At 43.0% G+C, this 19,724-nt stretch overlaps 2 protein-coding genes across 2 annotated transcripts in view; one reads left to right on the top strand and one right to left on the bottom strand.

Annotated features, from left to right (window-relative positions):
• The window catches only part of ABCG5 (ATP binding cassette subfamily G member 5), an 18,890-nt gene extending 18,240 nt beyond the window's left edge, over positions 1–650 (bottom strand). Inside the window, exon 1 of the mRNA XM_081904035.1 lies at positions 1–650. This exon is cut by the window's left edge and continues 154 nt beyond it. The gene's annotated coding sequence lies outside the window, so the exon portion shown is untranslated.
• LOC309365956 (ATP-binding cassette sub-family G member 8-like) overlaps positions 1–19,362 on the top strand; it is a 59,712-nt gene extending 40,350 nt beyond the window's left edge. Inside the window, exons 13-24 of the mRNA XM_081904585.1 lie at positions 4,202–4,312; positions 6,622–6,778; positions 7,148–7,386; positions 8,895–9,027; positions 10,665–10,934; positions 12,599–12,761; positions 12,869–12,964; positions 13,650–13,846; positions 14,048–14,124; positions 15,117–15,384; positions 15,836–15,963; positions 19,063–19,362. Of these exons, the coding sequence (XP_081760711.1) occupies positions 4,202–4,312; positions 6,622–6,778; positions 7,148–7,386; positions 8,895–9,027; positions 10,665–10,934; positions 12,599–12,761; positions 12,869–12,964; positions 13,650–13,846; positions 14,048–14,124; positions 15,117–15,384; positions 15,836–15,963; positions 19,063–19,203 (1,980 nt within the window). The 3' untranslated portion in view covers positions 19,204–19,362. The remainder of the gene's footprint in view (positions 1–4,201; positions 4,313–6,621; positions 6,779–7,147; positions 7,387–8,894; positions 9,028–10,664; positions 10,935–12,598; positions 12,762–12,868; positions 12,965–13,649; positions 13,847–14,047; positions 14,125–15,116; positions 15,385–15,835; positions 15,964–19,062) is intronic.
• The last annotated feature ends 362 nt before the right edge of the window (positions 19,363–19,724 follow it).

Raw genomic sequence — 19,724 nt, 5'->3', positions numbered from 1 at the left:
TGGTAAGCCAGTTAAAACAAATTAAAAAGCAACTTCCCTGCAAACGTTCATAACAAGCAGCTTCTAACTTTCTGTGACCCTGCTCTGTTGCTTCTCATTGTATAATAAACATGTATGTTTCTGTAGCAGATGATAGGTCAACCATAATTATTATCTGATGAACCTTTACCCTTACTATAGCACAGTATTTCAGAAACAAGTGCGTTTTAGGCTATTCTGTGTTGCCTGTAAGGTGTGTTCCTGTGGTTCAGCACCTGGTTTACTTGGAGCCAGTAATTTGGCAGTCATAAAGGCACCCTGAACTACACCCCCACCTTGCTTTTGAGAAACCAATGACAGGTCTTATTAAGCACAGCATACTTTTCTATGTGCTTCTTTCCAGTCTGCAGGGACCTCACCTGTTCTCCAGGAATTCTCAAGGATTAGAGACTCTGGGATTGCACCCCTGAGATCTTTTAGTACCCTTGAGTGCAGCTCATCAGGCCCTGGAGATGTGAATTCATTTAAAGGAGCTATGTGTTCCCTTATCACCTCTTTTCCTATCTTGGGCTGCAGCTCCCTCCTTGCATCATTTACAGTGGTACCTCGGGTGACAGATGCTTCAGGTTACAGACTCCACTAACCCAGAAATAGTACCTCAGGTTAAGAACTTTGCTCAGGATGAGAGCAGAAATCACATGGTGACGGCAGCAGAAGGCCCCATTAGCTAAAGTGGTACCTCAGGTTAAGAACAGTTTCAAGTTAAGATCGGACCTCCAGAATGAATTAAGTTCTTAACCAGAGGTACCACTGTATTCTGTTATCACCAGGTTGGGCACTGCTTTCCTTTTGGGTAAAGGCAGAGGCAAAGTTGGTGTTGAGCAGTTCTGCCTTTTTCTGTCACCCAAGAGCATTTCTCCATCTTCTCCACTCAAGGAACCTAATGCTTGCTTGTTTTTTACCTCATGCTTCATACATAGCCAAACAAACAAACAAACAAAAATTAACTTCTCTTGCAAGCCTGAGCTCATTCTCAGCTTCAGCCTGCCTGACCTTCTCCTTGAAACTGTTGGCTATGTGTCTATACTTTTCTTTGTGATTTCTCCTTTCTTCCATTTCTTATACATGCCACTCTTACATCTCATATCATCCGTAATATTATGCAGCTATACCAGTTTCTTTTGGTGCCTCCTGTTTTGTTTCTTGTTGGAATTGTCCACATTTGTGCCTTCAATATTTCACATTTAAGAAACTCCCACCCATCTCTGACTGCCTTTGAGTATTTCTGACCATGGCGTCTCAACCAGTAGTTCCTTTAGCTCTTTGCAATCAGCCTTCTTAAAATCCAGAATGCATGCCTGACTACACTCAATTTTCCTTTGCCTTTGTGTAATGAAACCCAAGAAAATATGATCATCTCCTCCCAAGGTTCTCTGTGCTTTCACTATGTTGATCAGTTCCTCCCTTTTGGTGAGGACCAGGTCCAAGAGTAATGAGCCACTTGTTGCTTCTTCTACCTCCTGGGAAATGAATTTGGCAGCAAGGCAATGGAGGAATATGTTGGACCTTACGTTCTTGGCAGAGTTCAAGTCCAAGAAATCTCCCATTACTACTATCTCTCTCCTTCTTGAATGTTTGCTAATCTGCTGTATGAGGGCATCGTCCAAGTTCTCAGTCTAGCTTGGAAGTCTGTAGCAAGAAGGTCATTTCCCCTCTCCTACGATGTTTACCCATATACTCTCAATCTGCCTTCTATGCTCCAAGTCATGGATTGCTTCACAAATGTACACATCCTTTACATATAATGCTCCTCCTCCTCTTCCCTTTCTGTTTGGTCTGTTTCTTTTGAACAGATTATACCCCTCAATTTCTATATTACATTCACGAGTCTCATCTCACCAGGTTTTAGTAATGCCTGTTAGGCCATATTTATCATCCTTTATTAAGCACCCAAATTGTTCTTTCTTTTTCCATACTCTGTGCTAATGCACAGTATAGAGACAACCGAAAGCATGAGACATTCCTTCATACACTGCTGTCTCTGCCCCCCTCTGAAGTGAGACACCTGCCACCACTAGACATCTCTTCCTTCCCTGGGGAGTGGCAGGAATTGTTCTGTGCACTGTGCCTTCCACTGCCATCTTGGTGTGTCTGAGGTCTGCAGCTGCTGTTCTTGTTCTTCTGACCAAGGATCGGTGTCCGAGGTGAGGGCGTGGAATTGATATTGCAGCTCCAGAGACACAGCATGGCTCCTGACAGTCCTGCTTTTTTGTGTAACATTCCTCAGGGGTTCATCTCCTGCATTGGGTGATCTTCCTCCCTCCCTAGGGGCACCCTACCTACATCTCTGTTCCAGGACAATCCACTCTGGTTTAGTGAGAATTTCCTCTTGTTGCCACAAAGTGGTAGAGGGGCCTCACATTGCCGTACCTTCTCTTCTAGCAAGGCAAGCAGTTTGCATTTGTTGTAGGTAAAGTTTTGCACATTATCAGACAGGAGGACAAACATGGCACAGGTGTTGCAGGTCACTGCAGCTGCTCCCTCGCCATCCATCATGCAAGAAGAAGAGAAGAAGAGTTTGTATTTGATATCCTGCTTTATCACTACCCTAAGGAGTCTCAAAGCAGCTAACATTCTCCTTTCCCTTCCTCCCCCACAACAAACACTCTGTGAGGTGAGTGGGGCTGAGAGACGTCAGAGAAATGTGACTAGCCCAAGGTCACCCAGCAGCTGCATGTGGAGGAGCGGGGAAGCGAACCCGGTTCACCAGATTACCAGTCCACTGCTCTTAACCACTACACCACACTGGCTCACAAAACCTGAGTGTCCTGGCATTTTCCAACTGGTGCCATATAATTCAACAACAATTGCACAGGCGCAGTCTCTCCCCCACCATCTCCCGGGAGCTTTGCCAAGGAGGTAAAGTAACACTTTTATTGGGAACATAATGTACCTTGCAAGCTGCCAAATTTATGAATTTCAGGATTGCTACAATAGATGCCTACAGTCATGTTTTAAATCACAAATTAGGAAAATAAAGGGTGGGGCCTTCCTTTGCAGGTCGTCAGATCCCTGGCTCCCAACAAACCAGGTGCTTAGCCGAAAGGAGAAACCTATGTAGTTTTTCAATGTATAATAAAAAAAATATGTTTCTGTAGCAGGTGATAGGCAAACCATAATTATTATCTGATGAACCTTTACTCTTACTATACCACAGTAGTAAGCACAGTATTTCAGAAGTGGGTGTGGTCCAGGTGTTTGAGGTTACTCTGGGTTACCTTCTTAGAGTGAGGAGATGTTGGAGTGAGAGGAGAAAACACACAATCGTTTGAAAAGGAAGTGAGCAAAAGTTACTGCTGTGGAGAACGAAAGGATGGAAAACGTTCAACGGGAACCTGCCCTGGGGGAAGAGGAGACCGACAAAGTGAGTGAAATTTAAGGCTGACACTTGGAGGGGAAGAACTGTGCATGCACACAAAAGGTTATACCCAGAACAAACTTAGTTGGTCTGTAATGTGCTACTGGACAATTTGTTAATATTTTTATTTATTTTGACTGCGTCAGACCAACACGGCTACCTACCTGAACTTGGAGGGGTGGCAGAGTGGAAGTGGTTTTAGCTTTTAAAACAAAATATGATTCATAAATGGAATAAAATTCAGAAATACAATGTAGTAAAAAGTCATACTTGAATTGAAAGATTAAAAATTGAATTAGTGAATAGAACAGTGGTGAATGACCTGTAGGATATGTTATTGTTTTAATTTGTTTATTATATTTCTATCCTACAGTTCCTTCCAAAAGAGCCAAACACAGCAAACAACCAACAATACTGTATACAGTAAAGAACAATTCCAATACACAAGCAGACTGGAAAATATCTCAACTGGGATTGCTAGTTTCATGATTTAAATGGTACAACCATAGCTGTGCAGGTTTCTTTAGGCACATTGGGAATTCATTGTAAAGAGTGGAAAGCAAATGTATCCCTGAACACACCATGGGTGCATATTAAAGAGCCAGAGACAACCATGAATTTGTGGATCATATCCCCAAATGGATCAAAATCCCCAAACACAGTTGTAGCTGCTATAACATCTTGATTTGTTACACGAGACATGGCTTTAGCTGTCAAATGTACACTTACTGTCCTTCCCTTCTTTGTTTTTAAAATAATTGGAAGCTTTATGCAAATAACATCTTGGTTATGATTTCTATACAGGTAAATAAGAGATTTCAAGACAGAATTTTTTGCTCGGAAGATGATAACAGCCTCTATTTCACATACAGTGGCAAATCAAATGTTCTAGAGGTCAGAGACCTCAGCTACCAGGTAAAGTGGGGAATTTATTTAAATCCATAGAGTGAGGTAGAATGCGTGGTAATCATCTGCTTAAAATATTCAAGCCGAAATTTTAAAAAAGCAATTTACGATTTTTAAAAATCCTAATGAAAATTCATTAGCATTTTGGTTTGAATTCCCACTATAAACACCTTTTTTGTACACAGTTTTGACAAATTCACACATTTTTGCAAGCAATTTCCCTAATATAATGCATTTCTTAATGTAATCTTCATTAATATATTTCATTTTTATGCACACTTCCCCCCTAATTTATGCATTTTGTAAATACTGTTGGAGAACTAAAACACAAAATTCAGTTAAGTGTGAATTTTGAAGGATGGCTGTTCTTCAGTTCTCATATTGTTTCAAAAAGTGTGGATTTGATGGCTTCACCTTTAAATGTGGACTGAAATGATTTTCTCCCCCATCCCTATTTCAGGGTATAAATGGTTCTGCTTCGATAGGAAGGGAATGCTGGGTTAATGGTTGGAGATTAAAATGTCAAGGGTAGGGTTTTAATTTTAATGCAAAATTACCAAGCCTGCATGGGACGCAGGTGGCGCTGTGGGTTAAACCACAGACCCTAGGACTTGCCGATCAGAAGGTCGGTGGTTCGAATCCCCGCAGGGGGTGAGCTCCCGTTGCTCGGCCCCTGCTGCTGCCAGCCTAGCAGTTCGAAAGCACATCAAAGTGCAAGTAGATAAATAGGTACTGCTCCGGCGGGAAGGTAAACGACATTTCCGTGTGCTGCTCTGGTTCGCCAGAAGCGGCTGTACGCCAGCTCCCTCGGCCAGTAAAGCGAGATGAGCTCCACAACCCCAGAGTCAGTCACGGCTGGACTTAATGGTCAGGGGTCCCTTTACTTTTACCTTTACCAAGCCTGCACTTCCCAAAGAAATATGCAGACCAAAGTATGGATCTCCTTCAAAATACACATTTCTCTGAATTTTGTAATGCAGTTCTCCAGCCAAAGAATATGTTACAAAATAATAATGCATATTTTAGTAGAAGCGAACACATTCAAAATTGAATGCATCTAGGAATATATTTATTACAGGGAAACTGCTTACAAAAATTCCTATACTAGGCAAAATTGCATAACAATATGTGTGTGTGGAGAAACGTGTGTGAAAATACATACAAATTTTCATGAAGACTTTTATAATTTACATTTTTTAAATGTATGTAGAAACAGGGCAAACCAAATTTAAGATTGGAAAAATAAGAAATGGAAAGAAACTGAAATTGCCAGATTTTTTCATAACCAAGCATGGTCCGTGATATGAACTCAGTGTATTTCTCTTAGACGTCTTAACAGTCAATATGTGTCTCCTCAGAAGTAATCTCCATTGAATTAAATTAAACAGAACTTATTCCCCAGTAAATTTGCAGTCAAAGATATTCAGGCTTACAGTAGCTCTAGTAATGTTAAAACATAGGCCCATCAACTTCAATAGATCTGCTAAGAGTAGAATTTAGTTCAACACAACCTAAAGACTTTTAAATGTGCTTGAATGCATTTCTCCTCTGTCTTTTAACAAATTGGTATTGATTATATATCTTTTAACATATTGGTATTGGTTATGTTCATTACTCATTACTCTACATTGCAAAGCAGATACTTAACAGATCTGTCTAGGCAACTTACTGGAGAAAGAAACTGCCCTGCAGTCTGTTTCTGCAGAATCCAATCTTGAGACCATAAAACTACAGGACTGGAAAGGACCTTAAAAAACCCTTTTAGCCTAAGCTGAAACACATTACACTACTAAATGAATGGATTGTGTTTTTCAAAAGGCAGGGATTAATATCTGCCAGTGCTCTTGCAAACATGCTGGAAGGTAGAAGCAGGCTTATTTCTTAGTAACAATTGTATTATATCTCCGCAAAGAGCTAGGGACTTACACTGCAATCTTGAGCATCGGAAGTAAGCCTTATTGCATTCAATAGAACTTACAGCTAGATAAGAGTGCATCCTTGCTTTTTAATAAAATTAAGGTTAAACATTTAGCATGATGGATATTTCTGTGGTCCTGAACATCACACCTGAAATTTCACCTGGAAAAGCACTGAGTTGGGATTTGAATTTAGATATTAGTGGATTAAAATACTGTCCAATAGACCTCCACAGCTCTAGACTTGTTAGAAATTACAGTGAATTCCTCCTTATTTTATCTCAAGCATTATTACTCTACTTTTCAGCTGATAAAGCCTTCTGGAGCAATTGACAAATCATCATCATCATCATCATCAGTCAGGCATTTCTACTTAACAAAAACACCATTCATCTTTCATAGGTTAATATGGCCTCACAGATTCCCTGGTATGAGAAACTAGCGGAGCTGAAAATTCCTTGGAAGTGCGGCCCAGACTCCGATTCCCATGTGGCAGCTATACAAAATATGAGTTTTAAAGTCAGAAGTGGGCGGATGCTGGCTCTCATAGAGAGCTCTGGTAAGAATTAAATCCCTTTTTAATCCGCTCAGTCTCAGCATTTGTTTGCTATATTTTCAAAGACAATAAAACAAGGGTGGTCTTACTACTGAGCAGAGTGAGGCAGCTGCCTCAGGTGGAGGACAGACAGCACTTTAAGCCAGCCTGGGGTCTTCAGTGAAGAACACTCCCCATTACCACTGCCGCTAGTCTAGCTACCTTCTGTACAAATAATTTAGATTTGAACAGATCAGAAAATGTGGATGAAATCCACATGGCTGTCTGCTTACATCTAGTAAGTCCCCTAGATTCATATATGCTTTGGGGTGAAGAACCTGAAGCAACTGGTCTCCCGTAGCTACTTAACATCTGGACCTGTTATATTTGCAGCTTGTGGAAAGACGTCTTTGTTTGACGTGATTACCTGCAGGGACCACGGAGGCAAAATTACGTCAGGTGAAATCTTGATAAATGGAAAACCCTGCACACGCCAGCTGGCAAAGAAATGCATTGCCCACGTACGGCGAGACGACAGACTGCTACCCAACCTGACAGTCAGAGAAACACTATTGTTCATTGCAAAATTGCGTCTCCCCAAGATGTTTTCAGATTCACAAAGAGAAAAAAGGGTAATTAGAATGAAAATTAAGTTGTCAAGAATGTATTTAATAACATTAGCTAAGTGGCTGTATGAGTTGTTTGGATAAAGAAAAGCTAATCTGAATGTGATTATTCATCTTCTTTTCTTCAATCAGTGATAGAGCATGTTTTACCTAATGTCTCCTCTTTGTGGATGGCTTGCAATTTTACTTTGTTTTGTGCTCTTTGATGGAAAAATATGAATTGGCACATTGTCATGCCAAGTGCTTGTCTAACTCTGGAGAGGCATAGATGGGAAAAGAAATGCCTTGATAGAAAAGTCAATTCTTTAAAATGCAAATGGCTACGGACTGTGTGGGCTAGAGGGCAGGATCAGCCCTAGCAATGTTGGTGCCTGAGGCAAAAACTCCAAGCTTGCTTCCACACTACAGTCCTTCAGTGCTGCAGAGTCATTGCTTCTGGAAACAAAGGGCAACATACAACGTATTGCCAAGGTGAACACTCTGTTAGTGCAAGGATGTCCCCTTGTGCAACATAGCATTCTCGCCCCCCAATCTGTTCTGGAGATCCCTCCAACCTTCCCCGGAAGATTTGGGGACTCTGCAGGACACATACAGAAGAGCAGAGAGGAAATCCCATTGCACCCTTGTGCTAGTGCAACTAATCAGTCTCATACTGCCCTAAATTACAAGCAGAAGGAGAGCCCTGCTGGGCTAAAGGCCCGTCTAGTTCAGCTTCCTGTTTCCCAGAGTGGTCAAGCATATGCTTCTGGGAACTCTGTAAGCAGGACATGATGGAGATAGTATTCAAGAGGCATCTTTCCGAAACGGTGTTTCTGCACAGAACTTTATATAAGCCAGAAGCAGCTCGCTAGGTGGTAGCTAGCTACTACGCTAGCTTCCCGGGAGGTGGGTTGCTCTTGCTTACTTTGAGGGAGAGGCAAGGCAGTGGAAAGGTCAGCGCAGTGCAAACACACTGGTAGGAATGCTGGATTTAGTTATCACGGTGCATTTGCACTGTGTCAACCACCGTGCCCTTTCTCGGCAAGCCACTGCTGAGTATAGCAGTGTATTCTACAGCCAGGGCTTTTTTTCAGCTAGGTACATCTTTTCTTTGCTGAGGTTCCTGCTTGCACCTTAAAAGGTAACACACAGGGCTTTTTTCAGACAGAACTTGCCAGAACATGGTTCCGGCACCTCTCAGGTGGGCACTGTAACCATTATAAAAGAACAATGGAGGCGTTCATAGTGAGTTCCAGCACCACTTTTTCTAGAAAAACAGCCGTCTATGTACAGCAGTGCCCGTTCCATGGACAAGATCCTTCTATAACAGGCATCCCCAAACTCGGCCCTCCAGATGTTTTGGGACTACAATTCCCATCATCCCTGACCACTGGTCCTGTTAGCTGGGGATGATGGGAGTTGTAGTCCCAAAACATCTGGAGGGCCGAGTTTGGGGGTGCCTGTTCTATGATGTTTATTTGCAAATGGCATTCCACAGTACTGCTATGAACACTGTCCTCTCATTAATTCTTCAGGTAGAAGACGTTATAGCAGAACTGAGATTGCGGCAATGTGCGAACACAATTGTAGGGAACGAATACATCCGTGGTGTTTCTGGCGGGGAGAGAAGACGAGTGAGCATTGGGGTCCAACTGTTATGGAATCCTGGTAAGAACATCCAAAAGCATCTCTGTTGTGCTTTCTTCCCAGGGCTGTGCTTTGGGTGTTGAATAAAGGAGGGTGCTGACATAGCTGTGGGTGAATATGGGTGGCTACCTACCCCACAATGTTCTCTCTTAGCTTTCAAGTGTATGACTCACATAAGGAACTGGTTGTCTGCAGCATCTGGCCACAAAGACATTCTACCGTGTCTTTGTTACTCTGAATTTTCAGATACCTGCAGGGGCAAGGGAAATGAGTAGCTCTACAAATGGTCCTTGATTTTCAGGTGGGCACATCATAAAGTTGTTGGTGGCCAGAAATACCTGTTCGCCAGTGTTTTATCCAGGCAACTGGAATTAGTGTATGTGTTTAATTTGCAGTGGGGTGAGGGCCTTGGCAGTGGTGGAGCTTCATGCTCCAGCACCGGGGGGGGGGGCTGGTCACATTCCAGGGGCATGGCATGCCACCTGCAGGGGCGTGGCACCCAGCGCGGGAGGGGGGCATCAGTGATGGCCCCCCACCGGGATCACCCTCCTGGGGATGGTGCGCTCCCCCCGCACTCCTCTTCCTCTGCCAGTTGGCGTAGGAGGCATGGCTGAATGTGGGATCAGGGTGCATAGCACCACAAGAAAAAGATGCTTCACAGCCATGACCATTTTCTTAGGTTTAGATTATGTTTGCACAGAAGAGCGCAAGCTTCCCTCTTCAAACCTTTATCCCAACACAAGAGGGGTGGGGCAAGTGAGGATGTGATGACAGCAAGCAGGGCCCCCATTCTGCCCCCTCTCTGGACTGTAATCTCATGTCGGTAGAGCATGAGACTCTTGATCTCAGGGTTGTGAGTTTGAGACCCACGTTGGGCCAAAGATTCTTGCATTGCATTGCAGGGCGTTGGACTAGATAGGATCCCTTCTAACTCTACTATTCTATGGTTCTAAAGAGTAAAGGGACCCCTGACCATTAGGTCCAGTCGAGGCCGACTCTGGGGTTGCAGCGCTCATCTCACTTTATTGGTCGAGGGAGCCAGCATACAGCTTCCGGGTCATGTGGCCATCATGACTAAGCCGCTTCTGGCGAACCAGAGCAGCACACAGAAATGCCGTTTACCTTCCCGCTGGAGCGGTACCTACTTTGACGTGCTTTTGAACTGCTAGGTTGGCAGGAGCAGGGGCCGAACAATGGAAGCTCACCATGTCATGGGGATTCGAACCGCTGACCTTCTGATTGGCAAACCCTAGGCTCTGTGGTTTAGACCACAGCGCCACCCACGTCCCCATGAATGCCTAAATATTGTGTGTGTCGTATGCATTTCAGTCATAATCTTTTGCTTTCCAGATGTTGTTGGATTACAACTCCCATTGCTTCCTGTCAGCTCCCGCCAAGATGGCCAATGATTAGGGCTGATGGGAATTGTTGTCCAGCAACCTCATGAGGGCAAGCATTTGACAAAACTTCTGTTTTTCCTCATTAATACAATAACTCATTCCTCGTTAATTTGTCTCTGAAAAATAATCTGCCTGGATAATTTGCTGGAATAGGCCACCAAGCTATGTAAAAACATATTTAGGATGAAGGTGAAAGCTACCAACCTAATCAGATACATACAGAACCCACTGCAATTAACTTTCCTTCCTCTTTGGCAGGAATCTTGATACTCAATGATCCCACAGCTGGGCTGGACAGCTTTACCGCCCACAACCTGGTAATACTGCTGTCTAGGCTAGCAAGAGGAAATAGATTAGTTCTTCTGTCAGTTCACCAGCCAAGATCGGATATCTTCCAGCTTTTTGATTTGGTTCTCTTGATGACATCCGGACTCACGGTCTACTCTGGTGCCGCCCAAGACATGGTCCAATACTTCACACAAATGGGATATCCTTGTCCAACATACAGCAATCCTGCAGATTTCTATGGTTGGTACAATAAGTGCTTCAGGGAAAGTTATGATTTGTTTAAACTGAGGGTTTGCAGGTAGCCAGCGATGATCAGATTATGTTGTCTGATTAGGAGCTAATGACAAGAAAACTCTCCCCTCTACCTTTGGAAGTGGCAATGGGAAAGGCAGAAAAACAATACCAAAGTTTGATTTGGGGGCAGCCCTAGTGCCAGCAATAGGCCAGATTAGGTACTGGCCAAGGAGCCCAGAGGTTTAGAAAGGCCCATCACTGTCCCAAAGCAAGATGCTTTTCAGTGGCAGGTGGCTGTACCCTTTGAATGGAAGCCAAGCTCAGTTCTCATCTGCTGTGTCCATCTGCCATTTTAAGTTACCCTCCCCCACCAAAAAAACCCCACCTCTACAACTTGTTTTCCAATATCTATAATCCAGGTAGACCTATAGACTTATAGTTCCCCTGTGCCACCACAAGCAGGATTTGGCCTGCCCTGGTTGGGGGGTGGGGCTGGGAAGGTGGAGGCTCATAGCTGACATCATACAAAGGACCCCCTGAAGTTTGACACCAGGCCAGTTTGGAAGACAGAGACAGAGAGAGAGAGAGAGAGAAGAACAACTTGGTTAAAAGGGAGGCAGTTATGCAATGCAACAACCACTCTCTTAGAGCAGGCATAGGTAAACTCCGGCCCTCCAGATGTTTGGGACTACGATTCCCATCATCCCTAGCTAACAGGACCAGTGGTCAGGGATGATGGGAATTGTAGTCCCAAACATCTGGAGGGCCGGAATTTGCTTATGCCTGTCTTAGAGAAACTTGAAGTAGGGTTAACAGTGGTGCTCTAGCCCCAATAATCTGCCTGTTTAGTTATAGAGAAAACAAACACCACATCCTAAAGAAGGATTAGAGTAAACTACTAGTAGACCACATAGTTCCTTCAAGAAGTTGTGGATTACAATCCCCATCATCCCTACTTGTCATATATTGGCTGAGGCTGATGGGAGCTGTAGTCTATAGCATCTGCTAATGAACTACATTGGCTACCACTGGGCTAAATGTTACCAAGAATTTCATGATGGCCTCTTCAAGGGTGGAACAGACTGCCAGAGAAACTGGCAGCCTCTCCTTTGTCAGAGTTTACTAAAAGAGTGAAGACAAACAATGAGTTCTTTAAATACACTATTAGTAGCAGGAGAGCAGCTGGGGAGGCTGTTAGACCCTTGGATGATAAGGCAGTCTAATGCATTCTAAAGGAGGACGAGGAGATTGTAGAGAAACTGGATGAATTATTTGCATCAGTCTCCACAGCAGAAGGGAGTAAGCTTCCGAATACCAGGTGTTGGAAATCACAGAAGCAGAGAAAGCTCTTGAGCTCAGGTCAAGCCACTTGCAGGCTTCCCATAGACATCTCGGTGGCAACTGTGAGAACAGGATTTGATCGACCACTGGCTTGATCCAGTAGGTTCTTAGTGTTTCTGGATGGTCACCTATCAGGGATGCCGTTATCAGTGGGCACTTCATTAGACACATGAAGTGCAATCCTAAATTGACAGGCAGGGAATTTAAACAGAATTGGAAGATAGGCTTCAATTACCTCTGAAAAGATAAGCGTAAATTCAGATACGAAACTGAAAACGCCGAACAGCATGCGTGGGTTATATGATCTTACTCAGGATCCTGTCTTACAGTTGATTTGATCAGCATCGAGAGGCAGAGTGAAGAAAAGGAGATGGAAAGCAAGCAAAGGGCTCACTCACTTGCTGCCATGTTTCATGAAAACATTAAAAACGTGGATGACCGCTTATGGAAAAGCAAACCAAGAGACAACATGGTCACTGTTTCTGCACAGAGGTAAAAACAAGAGGCATAAAGAGCTTTGATGGCGGTATATCAAGGCAGTATATAAAGAAATTGATTTCAGAATAAACCCATCTCCCGTTTCCATCCATTTTTGACAGCTCTACTACGTTCATTTTGGAGGAGAAAATTACTGTGAACTCTCATTCGGCCGATCAGTTGCCTGGATGGTTACAGCAGTTCACTGTTTTGCTAAGGTAATGTTGTTTCAAGCCCCGGTAAGATTGCAAATATCAGACTGGATTATTATTATTATTTCATCTTATACACTGCCCTCAGGGTGGTTCACAACAAGACCACAACATATAAAATCAAACCAACAGCAATAACCCAATAACCACCCCCCAAAAAGGCACATTCTAAAAGGGTGTTGGATGTCAATAAGATCAACCAAAGGTCTGGTTGAAAAGGAACATTTTGCCTGGTGCCTAAAGGTGTATAATGAAGGCGCCAGGCGAACTTCCCTGGGGAGAGCATTCCACAGACAGGGAGCCACTGCAGAGAAGGCCCTTTCTAGTTGGTATACCTATTTAATTCCTGGACTATATCTGTATCAGACATGACCTTCTAACATGGTTAATGTACACTTCCTCCAAGATTGATGGCATTGTTAGTTATGGATATGGATGAATGGTCCTCACCTTGTGTCCTAGGGCCAAGATCATAGGGATCTGGTTGGTTGCAGCAGCTAGAAATACAGGTGGAGTCTATTTAGGTCCAAAAGCACAAACTTAACCTATTAATCATGCTGTCAGACAGCAGAGGCCTCCCCAAGGCATCTAAGGTGGGCATCATTCGTTGTGGTAGCCATAGATACGTTCTCCATCCTGAAGTGAGGAGATAATTTAGGCTCAGAGTTGATAATGTTATTTCTTTTTGTAGCCGCCAGATCTCCAATGATTTCCGAGATCTCTCAGCATTGCTGATCCGTGGATTTGAGGCTCTTCTAATGTCATTGTTAATGGGATTCCTATATTATGGTCACGAGAAAAGTCTGTCTATTCCGGATGTATCGGCACTTCTGTTTATGCTAGGAGCTCTGATTCCTTACCTTGTGGTTGTTGAAACTGTAACAAAATGTAAGTTTTACAGTGTTAAGAGTTTTAGAAGGTTGGGGTTTTTTTTTGTTTTTTTTTTTTTAAAAAAACAACGTTTGAAAAAGAAGTTTTTAAGAGGTTTTAAAAATTCAGAAAGCAATAGTAATGTTAAAATAAATAATGGCAGGGCAGGCTGCCATTCTAACAAGAAACACAATGGTTTATTTCTGTTTTCTGCTATAGGCCATTCTGAAAAAGCTGTACTGTATCAGGATTTTGAGGATGGGCTGTATCCTGTTAGCCCATATTTCTCTGCCAAGGTAATTGGCTTCTGTTGTAGCAAGATGGCTTTCAATCACCTCTGATCTCTTGGAAGTGCTTCTGGGGCATAGGGAGCCATGGACCACCATTTGAGAAGCACTGAACTATTAACTCTAGGAAAGATGATGATTAATTGTAGAATGAAAGCCAGTAATGGGTTGATGTTGTGCTGTAAGGACAGTGTTTTGTTTTGTTAGTGTCCCAAAGAAGAGTCCCAAAATGAAAGCAGCTGTGCTGATCCATATAACTAAATACATAAATGCAACCCCCTCCTGCCCCCACCGCTTGAAAGAGCAGCAGTATGTAGGATAATACTCAATTAATTAGGATCTGGTGACAGTCACAGAAAAAGGTGCATATAGAATCAAATCACATTGTAAAACACCTTGAGCTTTAACAAATGATCTTTATAGCCAGCTGAAATGCAGCTTTTAAACAGTATTGCAATATATGTGTTACCCGTGCTATTTTTCTAGAAAAAGAGGTGCTGGAACTCACCAAGAACACCTCCCTTGTTCTCTTATAATGGCAATGGCACCCACCTGAGAGGTGTTCCGGCAAGTTCTGGCTGAAAAAAGCGCTGTGTGTTACCTTTTAAGGCGCAAGCAGGAACCTCAGCAAAGAAAAGAAGTACCTAGTCTTCGCTTAATTTCCCTCGCTCTGTCTCTAATTTCTCCTTTGCTAATCTGTTCCAAACAAAAAGAAACAACAGAAGTCTCATGACCAGCTCATACACTGGCCACATGGAAAATCCACCCATTATCCTGGCACTACCCTGGCAGATGATGGCAGTTCTCCTGATCTGAAAAAAGTAAAATGCCAGGACCTCTCTTCCATGTGTTAACTCTCCACTGTCCCATCAAAATCCAGCATTAGAAAGTGAGAGAAACAATGTCCCATTTATGCCACAATTTATTTATTTTTGCCTCAGATATGGAATAAATTGGTGGGCGTTCCCCTCAAGGTCAATGTTGTTTCCTTTCTCAAACAGGTTTTAGGAGAACTTCCAGAACAGTTCTTCCTAATGATAGTTTATGGGGTTCCTACCTACTGGCTAGCAAACCTCCGTCCAGAACTGGAATGTTTCTTCCTTATGCTGCTTCTTCTAATGCTAGTCACTTTCTGCGCCCGGACCATGACGATGTGGATGTCTGCAATGCTGCCAACATTTCATATCACAGCCTTCGTTGCCAATATTCTGTACACAATGTTTTTGATGAGCGGAGGCTTCTTCATAAGCTTGGAAAACCTGTGGACAGGTAAGCTGGAAACACCAGGCAGCCAACAAGCAGAAAGCTACATGCACAGGAGCAGAGGAAACAATGGAATGCCATATTTCACAGGTGGAAAACCATTTAAGCATTTATACGACTTTCCGTAGATATCTGAAGGCAGGCCTGTATCAGGAAGCTTTCTGGTGTTCCATTATCTTTTATATTCTGTTGGCAGCCACCCAGAGTGACCAGGGCAAAAGATGGATGGGGTATAAGTAATAAATTAATATTTATCTCTTCTGGACAACTTTCTGGGGGTCACATGCTAGCATACCCATCAACTGCACCGGAAAAAACGGGACATCCTGTTTTTCCTGCGAGAGCACGGCAGCCATTTTGGGCACCACGCTCTTGTGCAATTTCAGGCAAAGATCTTGTTTCTTTGGGTCCACGATCTGTGTTGAATTAGGCTCCCTTTGCTTCCCTCTTTTTCCAGTTCCAACTTGGATTTCCAAAGTATCTTTTGTCAGGTGGAGTTTTGAAGGAGTAATGCAAGTTCAATTTAGAGGACGCACTTACCCAATGACTTTTGGCAATATCACCTATCCAGTTCCTGGAAAACTAGTAAGTCCCTTCTTTCTAGGTAACATTTCTCATGAATATAGCTATTCAAATATGCGCACGAGTTAATCACAATTTTGGGTTAGTGTTGCACACACCCACAACTTGCATTTAACTTGTGCACATTCAGCTTCATGCATGTTGCAAAAAAGAAATTTAAAAGGGTGGAAAGGGGATGCAGTTCCAGGAAAAATGACTTTGGCAATCCCACCTGCCATTGAACTCAATGGGTTCTGGGGTTCTGACTATACGGTAAGTCTGCTACTTGCACAAGGGTTCGGTTCTGGGAACTGTGCCCCAAAGCAAAAACACATAAAGACAGGAGGGCCCCCCTAAAAAAACCAAACTGCTGCTCTCATTCTCAAACCACCTCCATTTGCTCAGATCACCTTCCCCTTGCCCTCAGACCACTTTGCTTGCTCTCCGTGCTCTTGTCAGGCCCTATCTCACTCTCCAACTCTCTGACAACGCCCAAATGCTCTCCCAGGATGAGTGTAATGGCTGATGGGATTGCCAACTCTTGTTTCCCACCCTTATGCCACCGTCTGACATTTTTTCCCCATTGCGTATTTTGATTTCCCCCACATTTTTCCAGCTTATTTATTTATTTATTGACCACATAAGGTTGCAATCACATAAGAAAAAATGAGCATAAGTTGCAGGCTTACTGTACACGATTTTGGCTTTAGGTCTGACCCCTGGAACGTAACCCCTGTGCAGGTTGTAGACTTGCTGTACACAGACACACACACAGCGGACTCTGGATTTGTACCTTTTATATTTATTTCATTTTATTATATTTTTATTGATTTTCCAATATCGTTCCAATAGCAGCCTCATTATAGCAATACCAATTTTATCCAATTAATACAATTATTAATGCCAGTTGTTTTATTGATTTTGAACTATGAAACACTGAGAGGCCTCTGTCGATAAGCCAGTATAGAATTGCCTAATGAAAGGCAATTAGTCTTACAGTGGTACCTTGGGTTACATACACTTCAGGTTACATATGCTTCAGGTTACAGACTCCGCTAACCCAGAAATAGTACCTCGGGTTAAGAACTTTGCTTCAGGATGAGAACAGAAATTGTCCTCTCGCGGCGTGGCAGCAGCAGGAGACTCCATTAGCTAAAGGTTAAGAACAGTTTCAGGTTAAGAACGGACCTTCGGAATGAATTAAGTTCTTAACCTGAGGTACCACTGTACTGCGCACTAGAGGACACTCATCCTTCTGCAACACCCTACAATTCTAAACAGATGCACCTGGGCGCAAGTCCCCCTGATTATAGCTTGGTGACAAGAATGCAGTTCTAAAGGAGCTCCACTCCATGGCCATTCAAGAGGACTGCAAAGGAACTGCCTCTCAGCACCCATCAGCTGCTAGACACTGACAGTGTTTCCCCAAAGGAGCTGGCTCTGGTTGCTGAGAAGAAGCCCCTTCGAGGTTCATTTCTGCTCCCTCTCAGCATCCAACCCGTAGCGCTTTTGAAAAAGTGCTGCCAGCACCCAGCAGCTGATTGGCTCTGGTCGTGCTCCTTTGAAGTTGCACACTCTCACTGACCATCATCTGATCGGTGCTGAGAACAGTCAATTCAGCTGCACAGGAGTTTTGCAGGAGGGGATTTTTTGGGGGTGGGGGTGGAATGTCATGGCACCTCCCCTCAATTCACAATATGTACAGTGGTACCTCGATTTTCAAATGTCTCCGCTGACAAACATTTTGGTTTTCAAATGTCGTAAACCTGGAAGTAAACGCTTCAGTTTTTGAACACGCCTCAGAAGTCAAACATGTTTCATGGCTTCTGCTGTGTGCAAGATACTGAGGCCTAGCTTTCGGCTGTTGAGTTTTCGGTTTTTGAATGTTTCAGAACTCAAACGGTCTTCCAGAACGAATTATGTTCGAAAACCGAGCTACCACTGTATATGTATATATGTATGTGTGTAAGCTATAATATTTCTTTAAATTATCTGATAAAGGCTTCCATTCTTCAACAAAACAATCATCACTAAGTTCTCTTATTTTAGCTGTTAACGTTGCTGATTCAACATAGTCCACCAGTTTGGTTATCCATTCTTCTTTGGTGGGAACTTCTTCATCTTTCCATTTCTGAGTGTAAAGAATATAATGTATTTTCCTTGCAAGCCCCATTCACACAACCGAGACTCTTCAATCATAGCTGGCAGCTGGGCTGGGGGTAACTTTCAACTTGGAGCCTCTAACTATTTTTCTTTAACCTCCTGTGCCTGCTCGTGTTTTGTTGTGGCTGCGATTGTCAAACGAGGGATGATGGGGGAAATTTGGAGGAATGGTTGTTTTGTTAAAGAAGCAATAATTCCCTTCTACACACCTCAGCTGTGAATTTGCTGGAAAACAGTGTTTAGAAATTGCACTGCACCACCTCTCAAATGATGCTCATGCACTCATCAAGAGAGTTGTCACAGTTCTTGCAATGACAGACAGTCGTAACTGAAGAGCCTCTTATCTGAACTTTATAGATAGCTTCCACAAAGTGTGGACACAAAAAGAAACAAGAGCAATGTCAAAAGGAGAATGGGTTTGCTTCTTTCCTAGAATGTATATGGAAGAAATTTTAAAACAGGATAGGGCAGCATTTAATTCAGTAATTACTGGGGCCTATTGAGACTGGTAGGGCGTAAGGCAGGAGGCCAACAGTGGATGGCGCCAGAGCAAAGGCAACTAATTCTACTTTTCTCCACATCCTCCTCCCTGCTGAGTTCTACAAGTACCAAAGAGCAAAAGTGTTTATACCAACTTATACCAACTCAGACCATTGATCCATCTAGCTCAGTATTGTCTATGCTGCCTCATAGAAGCTCTCCAAGATTTTCGACCGGGGACAAATCTGGAGACTGGACCTAAGATCTTCTATATGCAAAGCAGATGCTCTACCACTGAACTGTAATACAGACATACCCCTCTCAGAACAAATAATGGTTTCATCTTCAGAGCTACTGTTTTGCTCGCATGCACATTTAGACATTTAATTAATTGATTGAAACTCACTTATGAGTAAACAATTAATTTATTTAACTGGAATTCAAACTGATTGATTTAATCGGAATTTGATTAACTTACAGGTACTCCAGTCGCTGGATTTAGACCTCCAGCCCCACTACGCAATTTACCTCATCTTGGTCAGTATTTCCACCACCTTCTTGGTTTTATACTACTTATCTCTCCGGTTCATCAAGCAGAAATCAAACCAGGACTGGCAATAATAACATGACATCATTGATCATGCTGGCAGGAATGAAAACAGAAGAGAGAGCATTCACACAGGTCCATATTAAATGCCAGATCTAACTCTTGCAATAAAGGCAACACTTAAAATGGTCCACAAACTCTTGTTTGTGTTTATTAAAACGCTGCAAAGATTATTTTTTTGCCTTAATTGGTTTGAGCCATGCAGTGATTTGGATAAGCCACCAGATGGCAGCAAAATACAACGGGTTAAAATGCTGAATTTATGTCCCTGCCACATTCTTCTTGTAGCAGGGGGTGAAGGAAGCCAGTTGTTGAGTCAAGTCTTCAGGATTAGATGACATAGATAGTTGTGTCACTGGTAAGATCCGTGTGATTTACATATGGAAGCATTTTTTTCAGAGAATGGGGTGCTATTCTAAATGGTTCTCAAGAAGTCACAAAGAAATACATCTCTTACCTTTAAACTCTGACACCTCCAGATATTAGACAACAGCTCCCATCCTTCCATGATGCCTTTGGGCTGATGTGCATTGGA

This window comes from Podarcis melisellensis (genome assembly GCF_964234715.1).
Source record: "Podarcis melisellensis genome assembly, chromosome: 3".
Classification (NCBI taxonomy): domain Eukaryota; kingdom Metazoa; phylum Chordata; class Lepidosauria; order Squamata; family Lacertidae; genus Podarcis; species Podarcis melisellensis.
This window is presented reverse-complemented; position numbering and strand designations above follow the sequence as displayed.